Raw genomic sequence first — 18,128 nt, forward strand, 5'->3', positions numbered from 1 at the left:
GTTGACGCATTTTTTTGATAATTCTTTCACATCGAGCGTTGGAGGCTGAAGAAAACCGTCGCGGATTGTATTACGATAACGAACTAGAGTAAATAATTGGTTCAAGTTGTCGATTGCTTACTGTTTGCTAGTGGCTTTTTGAGCGTTCGCCCCAGTCGCAAACTGATGCTGCATTCAAGGTTTTGATACTTGTATAGGTTCTCCTCTACAAAACCCGAAGCGAAATGGTTTGTCCAAGCCACGAGCGGGACCTTTTCTTTTTTTTAAATAATGTATTGAACGTTTATCAAAATCTCCAACATGGGAGCGTAGCGTATGCCAAATGTCTTAATTACAACTATGCGCAAATACGTGTGAATTTCCTGTTTGGTTTGTTTTTTTTCTTAATCACGATGCTATACGTTCTTGACCAGTGACGATGGAGTATTTGATTAAAAAAAGGGGAAAAATATCAGAACTTTGCAAAACCCCAGAAATAAATTGAAATGAGTTTTGCCAAACAGCTGTTTAAGATATTCCTTATCTCGTTCGATATTTCCGTTCGAGCTATCTTAAACAGCATAGAAGCTACCTCTTGTACTTTGCACGTTCGTTAAACGCTGTAGTTCTTCACCGTGTATCACGCTTGACCTTGAAAAACTAACATATTTAACTTAAACTACTCCATTCAAATTATGTTTATATTAATAAAATAGATACATATTTTTTAACCCATTCGTTTTTAGCAAAACTGCATTGGTATATAAAGTTTAAGGTAAAGCCATGTTTTTGGTCAATGTTATTAAAGAGGCTTGCAAATTAGTTGGTTTCCCTTTGAACTTCATTCATACATTCATTCATTCATGCTTCTCGAATGATTCGTACAACTCTCTTAAAGTAACCCTGCATTAGCTTGGTGCAGGAAAACAATGATAAACCAGCTGTCAACACTGTCAGCTGGCTTTTGTCCAATTCTTGTTATCAAGCACAACACAATAAACTTTGTGTTTGTTACGGTGAATCGATTGAACGTAAGTACTCATTACAATATTTTTTGTAACTTTCAAAACCCACTACAATCAATACACTATGCTGTGAAGCAAGGCGAAGAGCGAAGAAAATGTAGCTAATCAATATAATATAAACTGCTTCTTTTGTCCCTGTTTTTAGCGTCAACTTCAGGCACTTGATAGAAAGGGGCGTATTTGTTGCCGGTAAACATTCTGCACTAGTCCTGCTGCTTCGGTGTTTAGCATTGCATCGGTCACGTTGGAATGAAAGTAACCAACTCGTCGACGGAGCGTCGTACTGCGTCCGAGTACCAGAGTGGAAGCATATTTCGCGGCTGTTCTGTCGAAAGCGGTGCCGTGGTACCGATGGCACCATCGAAGTTGAACTATCGCATCTCCGTGCTGACGTTCTTCGCGAAGGCACACCCGAACGATGAGTGCTGCGGTACGAACGGGCTACCACTGACGCCCAACTCGATCGGTATTTTTGGTCGCGCCCAATTATTAAAATCCGATGCACTTCGGCACGAAAATCTATGCACCTATTTAGATGCAATTCGGGGCAAGCACGGTAAGTTAAGGATTACCGCGGCGCAATCTGATCAATCAATAACGATGCTCTCTCTCTCTCTTCGCAGAACGGACAATAATCGTGCAGGAATACGTCGGTTGCCCGCTGTCGGAAACATTCATCGGCGAGAACAACAAGCAGGAAACGTTGCTGCGCATTGGGTACCAGGTGTTGAGCGCACTGACCCATCTAAACCATTGCGGGCTAGTTTGCCGCAATCTCGATCCGAGCAACGTGATGGTAAGCCGCGACTTTAGTGTGAAGTTGTACAACTACGGGCTTTATCACATGACGTGTGGCGGTCGATACGTGTCATTTCCGATCGGAAATGTACGGTACCTCGCACCGGAGGTACTGCTGGGCAGCCGGGAAAACGTGAAAAGCGATGTGTGGAGTTTAGGCATCGTACTGGCTGAGCTCGCACTTGGCTGTACGCTCTGGGAGTCGCTCAAGCTATCCCAGATCATGCGGAAGGTGCTCAGCCTCGTCAACACTCAGAATGTGTTCGAGAAGATTGCCCGCGAGCACAACAGGTTAGAGGTGTACGAAGCGATGGACGCTGGTTTGAGACGCATCGTGGAGGAATGCCTCACCATCTCGCCCCGGAAACGTCCCCTAGCAAAGGAAGCGCTTGACGATCCAGTTTTTGACTTTGTGCGGCTTTGCAGTTCGCCAACCGCCGACAGTAGTAGTTTGACGTTGGTCGAAAAGCATCTATCCCTTAGCCAGATCTACTATCTTTGGCAGTTGGCTGGTGGTGATGTACAGCAGGAACTTAAAAAGGAAGGCCTCATCAAGAGTGAGGCACCAATACTTTCTCTACCGAAGTAAGGCTGCTTTAATCTAATGCGTTTATAGCTAGATTTTTGTAGTTCCGTTTCTAATATTCTCTTTCTGCACTTTCTTTTTTTAACGCTGCAGTTTGGTGATGCTAAATGGGAAATCAATCTCACCACCGAAGAGTCAAAGTTTCCTCCATGACAATCGCATCATTTTCCTTAACTTCAACACACTTCTGGAGCGGCTATCCGACATCCCGGAGGAGAACTACCTACCGCTGATCTACAACACCGACGCCTACCTCGAATCACCTATTTTTAAAACTGAACTGCCACTTGTCATTCGAGAGCGGGACATGATCTATCAGTTCCATCGGATAGTACTGCTTAACACGCTGCTGCAAGGCTACCCATACACACACGACCTGTTGCGCTCGTTTGCCGCCAAAGACATACCGCCGCTGTTCCGGGGTCAGGTTTGGGCCTGCCTGCTAGGTGTGGTCGAGAATGGGATGTACGAGCGGCTGGACAAGTGCAGTCCAACGCACACCGATCGGCAGATAGAGGTTGACATACCGCGATGCCATCAGTATAACGAGCTGCTGTCCGCACCGGAAGGGCACGCGAAGCTCAAGCGCCTGCTGAAGGCGTGGGTATCCGCACATCCGCAATACGTTTACTGGCAGGGTCTAGACTCACTGACCGCACCGTTCCTGTACCTGAACTTCAACAACGAGGAACGTGCGTTCCTCAGCCTGTACAAGTTCATCCCGAAGTATCTGCATCTGTTCTTCCTGAAGGACAACTCGTCCATCATTAAAGAGTATTTGGTGAAGTTCTTTCAGTTGATATTCTTCCACGAGCCAGCACTCGCCAAACATCTTCACGGCATCAACTTCATACCAGAGCTGTACGCGATTCCGTGGTTTTTAACAATGTTTAGTCGTAAATATCTGATATATTAGTAACATATTACAGTTGGATCTGCACACTCTAACCTTTACATATTATTTTTATCTTCTAGACGTTTTTCCGCTACATAAAATATTTCATCTTTGGGACAAGTTGATACTGGGCGACAATTCCTATCCGCTCTTTATCGGCATTGCGATACTGAAGCAGCTCAAGAGTACACTGCTAAAATCAGGCTTCAACGAGTGCATCCTGCTGTTTAGCGATCTGCCCGACATTGTGATCGAATCATGCGTCAATGACTCGGAAACCATGTATCAGTTCACACCGAAAAGCATCACGTACCGAAAGTATGCCCTGCACGAGGAAGGCCCGGAAGAGTTTGTACGTGTTAGGAATTGGGCCTTGTACTGATGATAGGATTATGTGCGCACTCTGTGATTTAGAGCAACTTTGTGCTCGAGAGGATCACAGAGTAGCAGATACCTATCGTTTCTGCAAGGTTATTTAATTTTTTAAACAACATGAGGTCGCCTATTAATTTATTGTACGCTTCGTTTCGGTCGTAGGATCTTAACTACACAGAAGACGATCTACGTGAGGTGCAGGCGGAACTACATCCACGCATCAGCGTTTACGATCTGATACGGTTGTTGCGTGACCGGCCCGCCAGTACCGCCATCCTCGACATTCGCAGCAGTCTCGACTATCGGAAGGTAGCGATCGAGAACAGTATCAACATACCGTTCAGCTCCGTCTCGTTGAAGGAACCCCGACTCGATGCGTTGAATGTGCCACGGCTGGAGGCGTACATCCGCCGCCAGCCCGTAATAACGATTATCGTAAGTGTGTCGCACGAAAATGCGATGTTGTTTGCAAAGTTTCTGGTGGACAGTGACGTACCGTATGTGGCTGTGCTGCACCGTGGCTTTGAAGCGATCTATCGGACGGACGACAAATTAATATTGCAAACGTTTGATTACATCAACACACTCGCCAAACATCTAACACCAATCGCATCATTCACTGAGTGAAATCGTTACACCAAGAGACGTTACTGACTGTTTTGGTTAAATCCATTCCCGATATAGTTCCGAAATTACGAAATTGTTTGTGTTCATTTATACGCCGTGAGAGTTAGAAAACATTTTATTTAGAATTTTCCTTCCTTTCAATATTGTATTACGTGTAGCAGTTATGTACGTGTGTAGTTTGACTTGAGAAAGTGTTAAAAAATTGTCACCCATTTATAAATCTTTTTTCCAAATTTAGACGAGCGTATATTAAAAAAAATTGTTTAACTAGTTAGCAAAAACATCATATTATGTTGGTCCATTTTCGGAGACAGACAATACAGTTGAGGATAGGTTCATGCATTGTGCACACACATTGTCGATCGGGTAGCAAGAAAGACTTAAATTTTATCGTTTAATAAGTAGTTCAATGTGGCACCGAAAATTTCGTGAAACTTTTGCAGAAACGCAAGGCTCAATAAGACTCAGATATGGAACGATAGCAATGGTTGATAGAGACTATCGCTTCTAATAACGCAGTATAGGCAGAAGATACGCTCATCCGTACATACAATCTACCGAGAGCAATGCTTACATCATGTGCAATAGTAAAACAAATACTCTATAGAATAACAACTACCCATACTTGGTCTGATGCTCAATCAGATACTCGACGCAATGATACCAAAACATAAATAGTCAATTTGCAACATCGTTTATCAACTCTCCCCCACAGCGATGTACGGTCTCATTTTGTTTCCACGAATGAACAGAACGTTAAATAAAAATCCCCAAAATCAAAGAGCGACAATGATGGAGATGATGGTGATTGTAATCAGGAAGAGAAAGGTTTAATACAAGGTGGTTTTAATCACTTCCTCAGCCTCTTTCACGTGCCACTGGCTGACACCGACCGCAACGGTAGCAGCTTCCGGACGGCCACGGTACTGAATCTACAAATCGAAGGTGAGATTATGTGAGAATGTAAAATAGTTTAAACAGCTACTCTAATGCCTACCCTTCTTTCACACATGTTTTCGAAGCGCGGCTGCACGAACGTCCATGCGCCCATGTTACGGTGTTCCTCCTGGCTCCAAACGAACTCACGCGCGTTCGCGTACTTTGCCAGCTCGTCCCGTATGGCCTGCACCGGGAATGGGCAGAGCGATTCTAACCGCACCAGTGCGACATCGCTTACCTGGCGCGATTTCCGTTCGGCCTGCAGCGTGTAGTAGTGTTTGCCGCTACACAGCACAACGCGCCGCACGCGCTTCGGATCGATGCGCTCACCATGCTCCGGGTCGGCCAGCACCGGCTGGAAGTGTGTGCCCGGTGCAAAGTCACCGTGCGGTGACACGCAGTCCGAGAGGCGCAGCAACGTCTTCGGTGCTACCACAACCAACGGTTTCCGGAAGTTGCGTATCATTTGACGGCGTAGCGCGTGGAAGTATTGGGCGGGTGTTGATGGATTGATAACCTGGAAGTTGACCGCATCACCGTCGGGGCTTGTTTCCCGCGAGTCGGTCATTTGCAGAAAGCGTTCCATGCGGCAGGAACTGTGCTCAGAAGCGGCACCATCATAACCGTGAGGTAGTAACATCACCAAACCATTGCAGACCATCCATTTTGCTGTGAGATTTTACATAAAAGTGATACTCAACTTAAGAGAGCTGTTAATGGTACACTCGTCCAGTACTTACTTTCACCGCTAACGAGGAAGGTATCGATGATGATCTGTGCACCGTTGAAGAAATCACCGAACTGTGCTTCCCACAGTACCAAATTGTTGGGACTATCGATAGCCATGCCGTACTCGAACCCAAGCACAGCTTCCTCCGAAAGTATACTGTTCGCTAGTTCAAACCGTCCAGCATTCGGGCTGCCCGCCGCCATTGCGTTCAGCGGAATAAAGATCTCGTTCGTCTGCTGATCGACCAGCATGGCGTGCCGTTGGGAAAACGTTCCCCTTCCGACATCTTCACCGCTTAGCCGGACATTGTACCCTTGGTACATCAAACTTCCGATCGCCATCGCTTCCGCCGTTGCCCAGTCGATCCGTTGACCTTCGGCGATTCTCTTCAACCGTGCATCGATGTGTATCTTCTGAAGATGCGGATGAACATTCTGAAAGTAGATGCAAAATAGATGATCTTTCCATTAGACTGTACATCCACAAAAAAACGTCGACTACTCACGAAACCTTCCGGCAGCTTTACACTCTCCTGCCCGATGTGACCCAGCAACCGGTAGTCGACACCCGTGTTCCACACAGTTACTTCATCACCGGGTTGCTGAAGTCCACTCCACTGTTTGCCGAAATAGGAGCGCTCCGGTTCGTACTGCTCATGCGCCTGCAGTTCTGCGGTCAGATAGTTCTGGTGACTCTTCGAGATCGCGTCCACATCTTGCTGGTCAAACACGCCGGCTGCGATAAGCTTTTCCGCGTACACGTCCGGGATGGACTTCCGTGCGTGTATCACCTTGTACAGCAGTGGATTTGTCATCGTGGGGTCGTCCAGTTCGTTGTGTCCCCAGCGTCGGAAGCAGTTCAGATCGATGAAGAAATCCTTGCCAAACTTTTGCCTATATTCAACGGCAAGCTTCGTAACGCCTCCCAGCGCCTGTAGTTATTGTGTGAGCAATGAGAGGTAAACAAAAACAGCTGCATCTTAGCATTGTTAACAATTTCTTTCCACTCTTTTAGGTCATACTGTAGTCTGGTCTTACCTCCGGATCATCCCCATTGACGTGTACGATCGGTGCCATGATTGATTTTGCCAGATCGGAAACATACCGCGTACTGCGGCCCCGCTCTGCTGGTGTCGTAAAGCCGACCTGATTGTTCACGATCAGATGTATCGTGCCCTCCACCTCAAAGTGTGGCACATTCGCCATCATCAAACATTCCTGGTTGATACCCTGCCCGGGAAAGGCGGCATCGCCGTGCACTTGAACGTTCAGTACCTTCGAGCGATGGTATTCATCCACGCCCTGTACGTCGTACGGACCGTCAGCAAGCGCGAGCTGCTTGGCCCGTGCTTTCCCCATCGAGACGGGATTCACCGCCTCCAGATGCGACGGATTGTGCAGCATATTGAGATGAAACGTTTTCCCACCCACTGTCACATCCGTTGAAGTATCTGTGCGAATGGAAAGGAACCGCGATGAGAACGCAAACGGCTCGGTTGACTGTGTTGAACAACTTACGAAAATGGCTTGCAATATCACACATCGCCTGCGCATCGGCAGGGAATTCTGGATGTCCTTTGAACTTTTTAAATATCTTGGCAGGACGCGTACCGAACAGCGTCGTTAGCACGTTCAGCTTGCCCCGGTGTGGCATACCGATGACGATGTTGCGCAGATCGGCCTCACCGGCACACCGGAACAGCTCCCAGTAGAATGCCATCATACTCTCGGCACCTTCACCACCGTACCGTTTCACGGTCGGGAATTTGATCGCCAGAAATTGATCGAAGGCTTGCGATTTGAGCATCAGCTCGGCAATGTCGCGCCGTTCGGTGACGGTGGGTTCCTGCTGGAACAGTTGTTCGTAACGACCGGCAAGCCATTCGCGTTCCTCTTCCGACTCGATGAACCCGAGTTCAATGCTGCACGTACCACAGTACATGCGGGCAAGCAGTTGATCCAGTTCGGCCATTGACAGTGCCTGCTGTTGCGGTACGTTGAGCAAACCGGTCGGATCGACGCGATCTTCTGGCGTGAGCCCATACCGAGTGTATTGGAGCTCTGGCAGCTGGTCGAAGCACGCCTCAGAGGAGTTAAATTTGACTGGATCAATCGTAGCGACGCGGTGTCCATGTGTGCGGTACGCTTCTACCCATCGGTACACATTGCTGTTGCTGTTACGCTTTTCCAACACCGCTGCACTGACTCCTGTGGGTATGAGATAATCGGGAGGATCATAATTTAATGGTGCCGAAAGCAAAACAACAGTTTTTGCCTAGATAAGCATGACGATGTGCTGTTATTCAGCGTGTGATCTATAGTAGGACGAGTACAACCTCCTTTGCCTAATGCAGCGTGGCAAGGCCATCGTCAAGCAGACCTTATCAACGGATGCGCAGGTACGAGAGGAATTCACATACTTCAACTTGAATGGCTCATGTGGACATCAGTATAGACGGTGTGATAAGGAGCTTAACAAAACTCACTCAGCAACTGATCTTTGCACAAAAAAAACCCTACCTACACAGATACCGTCATGACAGTTTTGGTGATGGAAGGAAGTCCTAACTGACGACTACTGTACGCCGGGTGATTGAATGCTTTGCACACCGTTTGATAGAAGAAGCACGTTTTAGTTCTATCTACTGCATCCATATGAAATGTTAGAAACGCTTACCTTCGTACCGGTAGGTAGGCCTTGGTCGATTCCCAAACACACCCTTCGTGCTGTGATATCCTCGAGACAGTAACAAACGGCCCAACATCGTTAGGGTACGGCTGATCGTAAACAAACGCACAAGATTTATTCACTTCTCGTTCGTCTGGTATCCTTCGCGTTTCACCGTCCGGCTTTCACATGCACACACATGCAGCACTACGCACAGAACAAACGCACACACCGTTAGGAAAGTGTTGCTAAGGCAAAGTAATTGCGGGCTGGTAAGAAGTGATCTGTTTGAAAAATCGGTGGGCGCGCCTCTCGCATTAACGCGCTAGAACACACTGAGCGCTCGGGAGGTAAAGGGCTCGCCAAATCGGCTTCCACACCGAGAAGCAACCGGTGAAGGAATACTGAAGATTACAGTGCCTGACAACGGACACCCCGAACACCCGGACCGTACTGTATCAGTTTCGGCGCTGATACGCAGCCCTGCGACATACGCTGCAAACCGTATGGAGTGTGCGCGGCCGGTGTATGCGTAAACATGTTTACGCCCAGCTCGCTTATTTATGTATGCGCAACGAGCGACAGTGTGAGTACGTTTTCGTCGATAAGCCGGTCGCAACTAGCTTGCCTTGTTGAGCCCTGTGCACGCACTAGAACAAACGTGGTGGTCAGTGGAGTAATTTCTATAGTATAGTGACGTAGCGTAATGACGTTTGTGTATGCTATGAACATCAATCTCAAATCCAGTGCGTATGATGTACGCATCGTTAATGATTAATATCAATCATCGAAGAAGGACTTTTCAGAGTACGGAATACTGCTCAGTAAAAGTTTACAAACTCATGGCTGTTTTCAATTCGATGGCATATCTTATTATCTACTTTAGCAGATCTCAAGATGTCTAGTACTTCACACTGCCACACACATAAAACGTTGACTACCAGGAACCAGGAATCTGACGTTGTCCATTCAAGATAAGCGAATCGACAACCCCGCTATGATCATTTGATTGGCAATTGAACAACGTTATCGTACGCCACAGTTTTGAACAAACACAGAGGGACAGCGTTAATAAGCTTGAAGGAGTTGTATAGGTTAGGTTTATCTGCGATCTATGTTGTAGCTTAAAGATCCAGTCGGGACAGAGTCGAAAGCGATCTCCTAGCAAACTCCTGTGCACAAGAATAGCGATCCTCAAAAATGTCCTTTTTTATTTTACTTTACTTTAAAATAGTGTTGTTTACCGTAGTTGACTATACAAAAAAATTAAACAGCATTAGTAGTTGAGTTGGACATAAAACTATTTTTTTATTGATTAATCTCGGCATAGGTTAGGTGTTTTTGTGATATTTGTTGTACTGAAAGATTTTTACCTTTAGTTTGCAACTCGTCGAAAACTGTTGTCGTCCTATTGTCATTCCATCAATCATATTGTGCAGTATGGACCACATCTGTTCCAATGTTTGTCTGGTAAAGATTAGGAAATATTGTGAGAAGCATTCCGACTGTTTGCTATCTCGCATGTTCTTTTTGCTGTCTAGTTATTGTAGCCAATCTGCACGAAAACTAATCAATTTGACGGTTTGGTGCTTGAGCACGCGGTGCGTACATTTTATCTCCGTTCCAAACAAAAACCTTACATTATACTCAGAAAAAAATAGACCTAGAAGTAGTTTATGGGGTGAAGTTAGAAACACAGTCCTTATTGTCTATGCTTTACGCTAAGCTTAGTCGATCGATAGGCACATAACCACCCGTGTACTGATTAAAGGCGTGTACTAGGTTAAACACCCTATTGCTACTGGAAGTTGTTACTGCTCTTCTCAGCGGACGCACGTTGAAAGTGTTTGATTTTGTAGCGCACGATTAGTATGATGATGAGCAGTATCGGGATGACTATTACCAGCACGATACCGAATGAGGTGCTCGTATTGCGTGCAACATACTCTTCCCCACCTGCAATGACACACGCGTTACCACGCGGGGAGAAAAGAGAGTGAAAAGTGCAACTGAATGTTTTCCCTTGCTCCATTCCGTCCGACCGGGGGAGTTCGTGGTGTGTGCTTCAAAATTTTTGGAATGATACTAGCTTGAACATGGAACAGGCATTGCCATTGCTGTATTGTGAGGTTACCGCTGTCGCCAGTATGGCGTGTACGGGATGTGTGGATCTCTATGGAAGTGTTGTACCACCCCAACGAAGACTGGTCGTAATGTCAAAGGAAAGGAGGTAAAACAACTGCTCTGGCCACATACGTTTAGGTTGGGTGTGAAGTGAAGACGGAATGCGCACCTGTCAACGGGAATTGCGCTTATCTTATCAGAACACTCCAATATAAAAAAAAAAACATGGCCCCTTTGCTTTACCGGGGGGTTGCTAAATATATATATATGCCTGGTTCGCTAACTTCGCTGGTTGTCGTCGTACTTAAAAGAAGATAAGATTAAGCTCAAAAACTGATGGGTTCTTACTAGCAGAGTACTGAAGTCATGCAAACTATAATGCTATTTCCTTAGTGTGCTGGAAACTACTCGAACTCCTCTCCTACCTCATGACTGCCATGGACATATTAGTAACAGAAAGAACACACCACAATGACCCTCTAGCTGTGCGTTCGTGTGTATCTCTGTGCATGTGTTGTCTGTATGTGTGTGTATGTTTGTGTGTGCTCGTATTATACTGATACAATGAAGATGTCGTAATTTGTATGTCAAGGTACACCTCATTAAACCTCCGTCGAACGACTGTCCATGCGATTGGGCAGTCCAACGTTCTGCACCAAGGGTTGTGTTTGACCCTGTTCGCCGGTGTAGTAGCTGCGGCTAGTATTCGGCAGCGGTGACAGGTTGCCGTTCTGTGGTCGGCGTTGATTCAGCGGTGAGTTGTCCTCGGTGGCGAAGCTGCTGACCTGGTCGATATCGCTGAACGTTGGGCTGTAGGCACCGTATGTCTGAGTCGGTGACTCCGCACCTGCCTGCTGGGCCTGGCGCTGCTGTTGCTGTTGGGTCATCGTGACTGGCGGTGGCGGTGGTGGATATCCCTTCGGGTCGTCATCTTCCTCTTCCTCGCCGGAGAACATGCCCGCCTGCTGGAGCCCGCGTTGACTGCGCCGACCTAGTTGTTTTTGATCAGCCAGGTTTTTATACTCGATATCGCGTGCAACCTTAGCGCTATATTCACCTCCTTCCGAGGATGTAATATCTTCTTCGTCCAGGTCCATCTTTTTCTGCTCGAACTGGATGTTGGGTTTGCCCTCGAGCGGCTCGTTCGTCCGGTAGGTGGCGTCGTATCGTAACGTCTTCTTGATCGTCGTGTCGTCGAACTCGCTGTCATCGCCCTTGCGCAATGTCGCCCGAGAGCCGGAACGGGACGGCAGCGGCAAACGCCAGTCCGGGTCCTCCTTGCGCTTACGCTTGCGCAAACAGTACACGCCGCACACGATACACAGCATCAACGGTATGATAACAGCAATGACAATGCCAATCGCAATCCAAGCCGTACGACGCGAATAGAACACACCACCTGCAGGACAATGCAAAATGGAGTACGTGTTTGTGAACGTGAACGTTTTGGATGTGTCGGTTAGTACGGACAGCGTTAGAACGAGAGGTGGTATTGGAAGGATCAGAATAGGACGATGATTGAGGTTGTGAGCTACGTACGTACGCCTAGTGCGCGCGGGATCTTCTCACCGAGATACCCAAATTGTTTTTTTTGTCGCATACTTACGCAAACATTCCGTGTATCCGTACTCCGGTACATCCCACTGGCCGTTCTCCAAGCAGATGCGACGCGAGTCGCCGATTAGGAAGAAACCTTCATTACACTCGAACGATACACGTGCACCAGGTGTGAAGAGGAAGTTGGACTTGCGTCCAAATCGAGGCGTCTCCAGAATGCCACACGATATGATACGTCTGTATAACAACAGTGGCAGGTAAGTCAATTTCATTTACTTCCTCTAGTAAACTTCATCACCCAAGAATTAGCCCACATGTCCTACTTACTTATCGTTTATCGTCTGTATGTTGATAACACTCGCATGATAGTTTTTGGTGAAGTGTGCCATCTCTCGGCTCAGGGACATTCCGTAATCGAACCGACATTGATAACTCTGGCCACACAACTCTTCCGCCCGCTGTACATCCTGCGTTCGATTCAGTGGCAGGAATTGGCTCGGTTCACGTATAAAGTTCGGCACAAAGCTCTGATTCGCAAAGTAGCTTGACGTTCGACCAAACTCTCGCGTAAACAGAGCCTGCCCCACGTTATCTGTCTCTCGGTCCGTTAACATCCCTGTAGAAAACATTGGATAAAGCAAGATATTGGAAGGAGTTCCTCAACAGCATCAAATCGTCAAGGCGAAGTACTTACAATGTAACCCAAATTGCTCGTGCACATTCTGGAAGTTGTTTATGTTGGGCGTTATTATTGCACCGCCGGGAGTAACCAGATCATCGGCCATATCCCAACTCCAGTTGCCAAATAGACCGCTAGTTTTGTTCTATCAAGTGGAAAAACAAAAATTATCAGTACAGTGGCTGGTGACTACAACTATGGCTCACTTACGATAAAGCTCCAAGGTGTATAAACCCTTGCCGTCATGAAGCCATTGTTTTCTACCACCTCCACACCGACGCCGGACGAGAACATGATGACCACTTCAGACTGGTTCAGAATGTAGGTCGGCGTGTACACGGTAACGCCGTGGAAGTGCTGGAACTTGAGACTCTGCCGATCGAAGTAGATGCGCCGCTGGTCGGCAAACACATCCAACCGGTAGCGCCACTGTGCTTCCCGTGGTCTCAAGCGTACCTCAATAATGGTGGACGTGTTGCCGCGTGCCGCAATCGATGTCAGCTGCGTCGCCATTACCGGTCCGTGGATGTTGCGTGCAACCTGCTCGAACCGACCCTGCACATCGATACGCTCCTGCCCATTATTACCCCGCAACAGCACAAACTCACCCATCCCGTTGAATGTGTACTGCAGCCCGTCGAACGTGACGATGTGCGGATCGCCAAACACACCGGCAACACCAGGCGCCTGGTAGGCGATACAGTCCTGCGACGGACGCCGCTCAAACCGGAACGTTTCACATCCGACAGCCTGCTCATCCTGCCACATGCAGCAGGAGTAGTACGGACGTACATCGTGGAACCAGGAGGACAGAGTCGGCACCTTGTTCGCCTCATTCCACGGTATCTGACCGATGTTGTGATTACGGCGTGGGCGCGAACCCCACATCTGATCGTACGAAAGCATCAGGTATTGGTTACGGTCGTAGCAACACTGCTGCTCCGAACCTTGGATCGTCGGTTGACCGGATCGTACGCAGTGTATCGCACCGCGATGCTGCAAACAGGTCGGGTTCGAGTCCCGGTCGCAGTCCGGATCGGGCAGGAAGCGACCCTTGTCGTTCAGTGCGTGCTCGAGCATACACGGGCAGATCGGCAACTCGTGGGCGAAGTTGCGCAAAAACCGATCCGTGCGCAACCAGTTCTCACAGAGTGCCCGGGGCCAGTTCCGACCGTGTATACGTTCCCACTGTGGTCCAAAGTACCATCCGAGGGGTATCGGTTTAGACCACAAAATGCTACAGAAAACAAAACAGATGAAGGATGGTGTTGTACGGTGTATGGCAGTGTACTTACGGCGAAATTCTTAGATTGTTAAACTGCTCCGGGTTGGTGAGGTTAATCTGAATGAAGCCGAACTGCATGTCGACGGTGCGCGGGTTGTCCCGCATGCGATAGTTCGCCGGCACGATCGTGTACGCGCCCGTGTTGGTAAGCTGCGTCTCAATCATGTCGATGAACTCCAGCTCCGGTCGGATCGTTGCCTCGCGGTAACCCCACAGCGAAATCTGCACGTTAGCGTTCAGGTTCGTCGTCAGGTTGAAGCGATTCCAGGTGATCCGGATCTCGTTCGGGTTGCGCCGATGCACATCGTCCGTCTCGAAGAAGATGCGATCGGTGGCGGTTGCCGGTGTTTCCACAAAGTACCGTCCACGCCACTTGAACCGCTCCGTGCCGATTGAGATCTCGAACCGGATGTAGCCTTGGGCCTTCAGGAACGGTTGGATGCAAATGGCACGGTTCGTGTCGACGACTGTACCGACGACCTCCTCCGTATCGAACCGACACGCAATGCGATCCTCCCGCGTGAAGCAAGGCCCGGTAATGTTGACAACCGTGCCGCCAAGCATGTTGCCCGACTCCGGCGCAAACACTAGTGGCAGATGGGAAGCGTCAATGTCCTTGTTGCAGGTACCGAGCATAATGCGCTCGTCGATACGGAAGATGTGCCGTCCCGGGAACCCGTTTGCCCAACCACGCCCCGTTAGATCACGCAACACGGACGCCTGACTGTAGGGTTTGTACTCGTAAGCCTGCGTACCGTTTCCTGCATTGAAACCGATCTGAAATATGTCACCCAGGAAAGTGAGAGCGAACTCGTGTGAAAATATCCTCATCTCAACTCTGCTAGACTTACATAGGCTGGAACACCACCTTCTCCACCGGTAGTATCACCACCGGCTTCCGTATGCGAAGACCAGTTAATTTCGGCGTAATTAAATATGGCGTACGTGTACACCTCATCAGTCGCCAACACCATTTGGAACGAGTTCGTCTGTATGTGTGGTGGGGGGAATAAAAGATGTCCAAAAGAGCGATATAAGCGAAGGTCCCTACCAACACCTGCACTGCTAGCGCACACCCACACACACTTACCCGGAAAAGCGAATTATCAATACCACCGGCGAAGCTCATATTCTTCCACGTCGTGATGATGACGTGCTTCGGCACGAACGTATCCGACCCGACCACACCCTCACGTATGTCCCACATAACACGCTCCCGCATCTCCACACCCGCCCGATCGGTACGCGTCATCAGATCGCGCTCCATCCGGAAGTACACACCGGGCGAACGTTGGTCATAGTCCGTCTGGTAGATGCGCCCGATGCGACATTTCGAGAAGAAGATACCGATGAACGAGGGATCGTTACGCTTCGGCCAATCCTTGATCGGGAAGCTCAGCGGGTAGGTGTAGTGTTCCGGCGGGTCGGAAAACTCCAGAAACCCGTTCATCGACACGCGCGTATAGTTAAACCGGAAGCCAAAGAAGGGCAGCTGAAAGTTGAAGTTCTTGTGGACCTGCGGCATCGAGGCGTGTATGTCACGCTGCAGATCTCCAGTATCTTCCGGGCCACCCCGATCATAGAACGGGTACAGGAAGTTACGCCGGATCTGTGCCAGTCGGGTCGGATTGATCGTGTATCCCCCATCAATGCTATGATTCGGAGGTTCTTTCGGCTGGACGCGATTTATGGGATCTGCCAAGAAAAAAGTGGTTTGCGAAGAAAAAAAACATGGCGACCGTGAATCAACTCCCTTTAGTGATATATTTCGCAACCTCCATTTGCTCTGTACGTTTTATCTATCGCCCTGAGTACTGTTATCAGATAGCAAGTCGTACACAACCCTTCGTCTTGCATGTTGTGCACACTCGAGTTTGTTTAAGGAATATTGAAATACTCGATATCGTAAAACCCTAACCTCACTTCGGTATATAATGCTTACAGATCGAAACGCACCAAGAACTTCTTATCCAAACATTTAGCAGTAATCTTAAATCGATCAACTTCAATCGGACATCACACTTCTGCGTACTTTGTCCGCCAAACCTGCCCTGTCCAAACATTGCATTATTGGAAGCCGTTATCATGCCGAACACACCTGTTATCAAGATAACAGGTTTCAGACAGGTGTACAGACGTCGCTTTCTGAGCAAATGTATCGGAACGGGTATGATTCCAGCAAGAAAAATTGCAACATACAAACCTTCAGCACTCCATTACAACACATAAACCGCTGGGTTTGATATATAAAATAACCCCTCAAGGTAATGTAATATCCAGAGTGTGTACAGGTATAGTCTACACACATTGTGACGGGTCTAATCTAATCAATAACGAGCGTTTGCGCAAAAGAATGTGTCACCCATTTGCCGCGATAAGATAAAAGAGTCGTTGAGGTAGCGAGAAATAAAAATCGCCCATGGTTTTCTCTACCCTAGAACATGACTCTAGACCTGACTAGAACTCCTCTCATCTGGTGCATCATAAATTACACAGTACTTACCCTCCCAGTTGTAGTTCGAATCGGACAGATCTAGGCCAGACAAAAAGTCGTCGTAGTTGTAGTATCTACCCTTCTTATCCTTCACCTCGCTGACATCCGCCGTATCCACGTCCATGACGTCCTCGTTCGCATTTTGATCGGTGTTTTCTTGGTCACCCTCGGCTGGATCACCTTGTTCCGGCTCTGTTTGATCTTCACTTTCCGGCACTACCGCACCAACATCATCCTCACTACTCGTTGCGTCATCCTGATCTTGGTCGTACTCCTCTGCGACGGCATTGGTTGATAGAGTGATCAGCGATACCGCACAGAAAAGCAGCAGAAGTAACTTCCACCGCATGGCTGTGCTACGATGCTATTCGCGCTCGATTGCTTGTTGAAGGTATCGCACAGATCGGGTGTAAAAAAACCTTTTGGAACTTGCGGGTGTCCACCCCTCTTGCGCAATTCTGGAGGATCTGCAAATCACTGCAGTACGCTCCGAAACACTTATGCACTGGTGCAGGATAAATTTGGGTAGCACCAGGTTTAGATCACACACTGTACACTTTACGTTTGATATCCGACACTGGTCAGAATACCCAACCGCTTTGGGCGTTGTCTCGTCGATAACTGGATAGCCGAGCAGGTGCTTACGCCTTTCTGATGGAGCATTGGGGTCTTTACAATCCTTATCGGAACTCCGGTGCTGGTGGAAGAAAGATAAGTTGAAATGAAAAAAAAACAGCAGATAAGATAGTGCAAACTGAAGCATAAATGTACCGTACCTCGAGTGCGTAGCAATACCTTGCTGGTACCCCGTCCCCCCAAAAACTCAAATAGGGCAACGGTAAAGGGTTTTGCGATTACTGGATAGGGAGCCAATGTTTCCTTGCTTAGTGTTTCGTTCGATCAACTTGTTGAGTAAGTTAGTGTCAACAGTGTGCGTGCGCTTATCAGCAAAGATAACGATAGGGCAAAAATGGCTGGAAATAGTATTCAGCATTTGAAACCGTGATTCACGATTGGCTGTTTCTCGGAATGCTAACCGTGAGCAATACCAATGGTATTTTTAATGTGCTTTTTCACCATTTCCCTCCAGCCCCAGCTTGGGTTTAGCTTAGCTTACTATCAAAACTAGTGCAAGTGCTGACAATGATCGAATATTTTGATTCCATCTGCCACAAACTGACCCTCCCTTACATTGAGTCACGCACGGCATACTCAGACACGCATGAATTGCAATTCCGCCATTTCACTTGCCAGCAGAACGCTGTACACGTCATTTGATTAGTAATAGTAGTTGTTTCACTTCGCTTTATAGTTATAGTCTGCAAATATTAGAAATTTTACGTTAGGGATCATTATAGTAGAAGATTA

The 18,128-nt window shown here is 47.9% G+C and overlaps 3 protein-coding genes across 4 annotated transcripts; 1 reads left to right on the plus strand and 2 right to left on the minus strand.

Annotated features, from left to right (window-relative positions):
- The first annotated feature begins 1,253 nt into the window (after positions 1–1,253).
- LOC128306755 (TBC domain-containing protein kinase-like protein) lies at positions 1,254–4,327 on the plus strand. Its single transcript, XM_053044357.1, has 5 exons — positions 1,254–1,560; positions 1,628–2,387; positions 2,482–3,284; positions 3,364–3,635; positions 3,821–4,327. The coding sequence occupies exons 1-5, from the start codon at positions 1,254–1,256 to the stop codon at positions 4,283–4,285; spliced, it is 2,607 nt and encodes an 868-aa protein (XP_052900317.1). The 3' UTR covers positions 4,286–4,327.
- A 27-nt stretch (positions 4,328–4,354) lies between these two features.
- On the minus strand, positions 4,355–9,001 carry LOC128306754 (probable 2-oxoglutarate dehydrogenase E1 component DHKTD1 homolog, mitochondrial). Its single transcript, XM_053044356.1, has 7 exons — positions 8,631–9,001; positions 7,472–8,161; positions 6,992–7,404; positions 6,460–6,885; positions 5,965–6,388; positions 5,283–5,893; positions 4,355–5,217 (listed from the first exon to the last, which is right to left on the minus strand). The coding sequence occupies exons 1-7, from the start codon at positions 8,716–8,718 to the stop codon at positions 5,116–5,118; spliced, it is 2,754 nt and encodes a 917-aa protein (XP_052900316.1). The 5' UTR covers positions 8,719–9,001; the 3' UTR covers positions 4,355–5,115.
- Positions 9,002–9,916: 915 nt separating this feature from the next.
- LOC128307308 (protein mesh) lies at positions 9,917–17,437 on the minus strand. 2 transcript variants are annotated; one of them, XM_053045076.1, is made up of 10 exons: positions 16,770–17,437; positions 15,357–15,961; positions 15,118–15,255; positions 14,277–15,043; positions 13,192–14,218; positions 12,997–13,126; positions 12,630–12,918; positions 12,352–12,539; positions 11,639–12,144; positions 9,917–11,584 (listed from the first exon to the last, which is right to left on the minus strand). In XM_053045076.1, the coding sequence occupies exons 1-10, from the start codon at positions 17,107–17,109 to the stop codon at positions 11,348–11,350; spliced, it is 4,227 nt and encodes a 1,408-aa protein (XP_052901036.1). In that variant the 5' UTR covers positions 17,110–17,437; the 3' UTR covers positions 9,917–11,347. The 2 variants fall into 2 exon arrangements, with proteins under 2 accessions (XP_052901036.1, XP_052901035.1); XM_053045075.1 differs by having other exon boundaries at positions 9,917–12,144.
- Positions 17,438–18,128: the final 691 nt, after the last annotated feature.

This window comes from Anopheles moucheti, chromosome X (assembly GCF_943734755.1).
Source record: "Anopheles moucheti chromosome X, idAnoMoucSN_F20_07, whole genome shotgun sequence".
NCBI lineage: Eukaryota > Metazoa > Arthropoda > Insecta > Diptera > Culicidae > Anopheles > Anopheles moucheti.

What these genes read in the sequence shown, in the direction of transcription:
- LOC128306754 (XM_053044356.1), bottom strand. Translation starts at nt 8,718, where the DNA reads ATGTTGGGCCGTTTGTTACTGTCTCGAGGATATCACAGCACGAAGGGT. An exon ending in TAAAGCTGCCGGAAGGTTTC is followed by an intron (nt 6,389 to 6,459) that starts GTGAGTAGTCGA and finishes ATCTACTTTCAG; the next exon opens with AATGTTCATCCGCATCTTCA. An exon ending in CTTCCTCGTTAGCGGTGAAA is followed by an intron (nt 5,894 to 5,964) that starts GTAAGTACTGGA and finishes AAAATCTCACAG; the next exon opens with CAAAATGGATGGTCTGCAAT.
- LOC128306755 (XM_053044357.1), top strand. Translation starts at nt 1,254, where the DNA reads ATGAAAGTAACCAACTCGTCGACGGAGCGTCGTACTGCGTCCGAGTAC. An exon ending in GTTTTTAACAATGTTTAGTC is followed by an intron (nt 3,285 to 3,363) that starts GTAAATATCTGA and finishes TTTATCTTCTAG; the next exon opens with ACGTTTTTCCGCTACATAAA. An exon ending in AGGAAGGCCCGGAAGAGTTT is followed by an intron (nt 3,636 to 3,820) that starts GTACGTGTTAGG and finishes TTTCGGTCGTAG; the next exon opens with GATCTTAACTACACAGAAGA.
- LOC128307308 (XM_053045075.1), bottom strand. Translation starts at nt 17,109, where the DNA reads ATGCGGTGGAAGTTACTTCTGCTGCTTTTCTGTGCGGTATCGCTGATC. An exon ending in TTCGAACTACAACTGGGAGG is followed by an intron (nt 15,962 to 16,769) that starts GTAAGTACTGTG and finishes TTTTCTTGGCAG; the next exon opens with ATCCCATAAATCGCGTCCAG. An exon ending in AACAATCTAAGAATTTCGCC is followed by an intron (nt 14,219 to 14,276) that starts GTAAGTACACTG and finishes TGTTTTCTGTAG; the next exon opens with CATTTTGTGGTCTAAACCGA.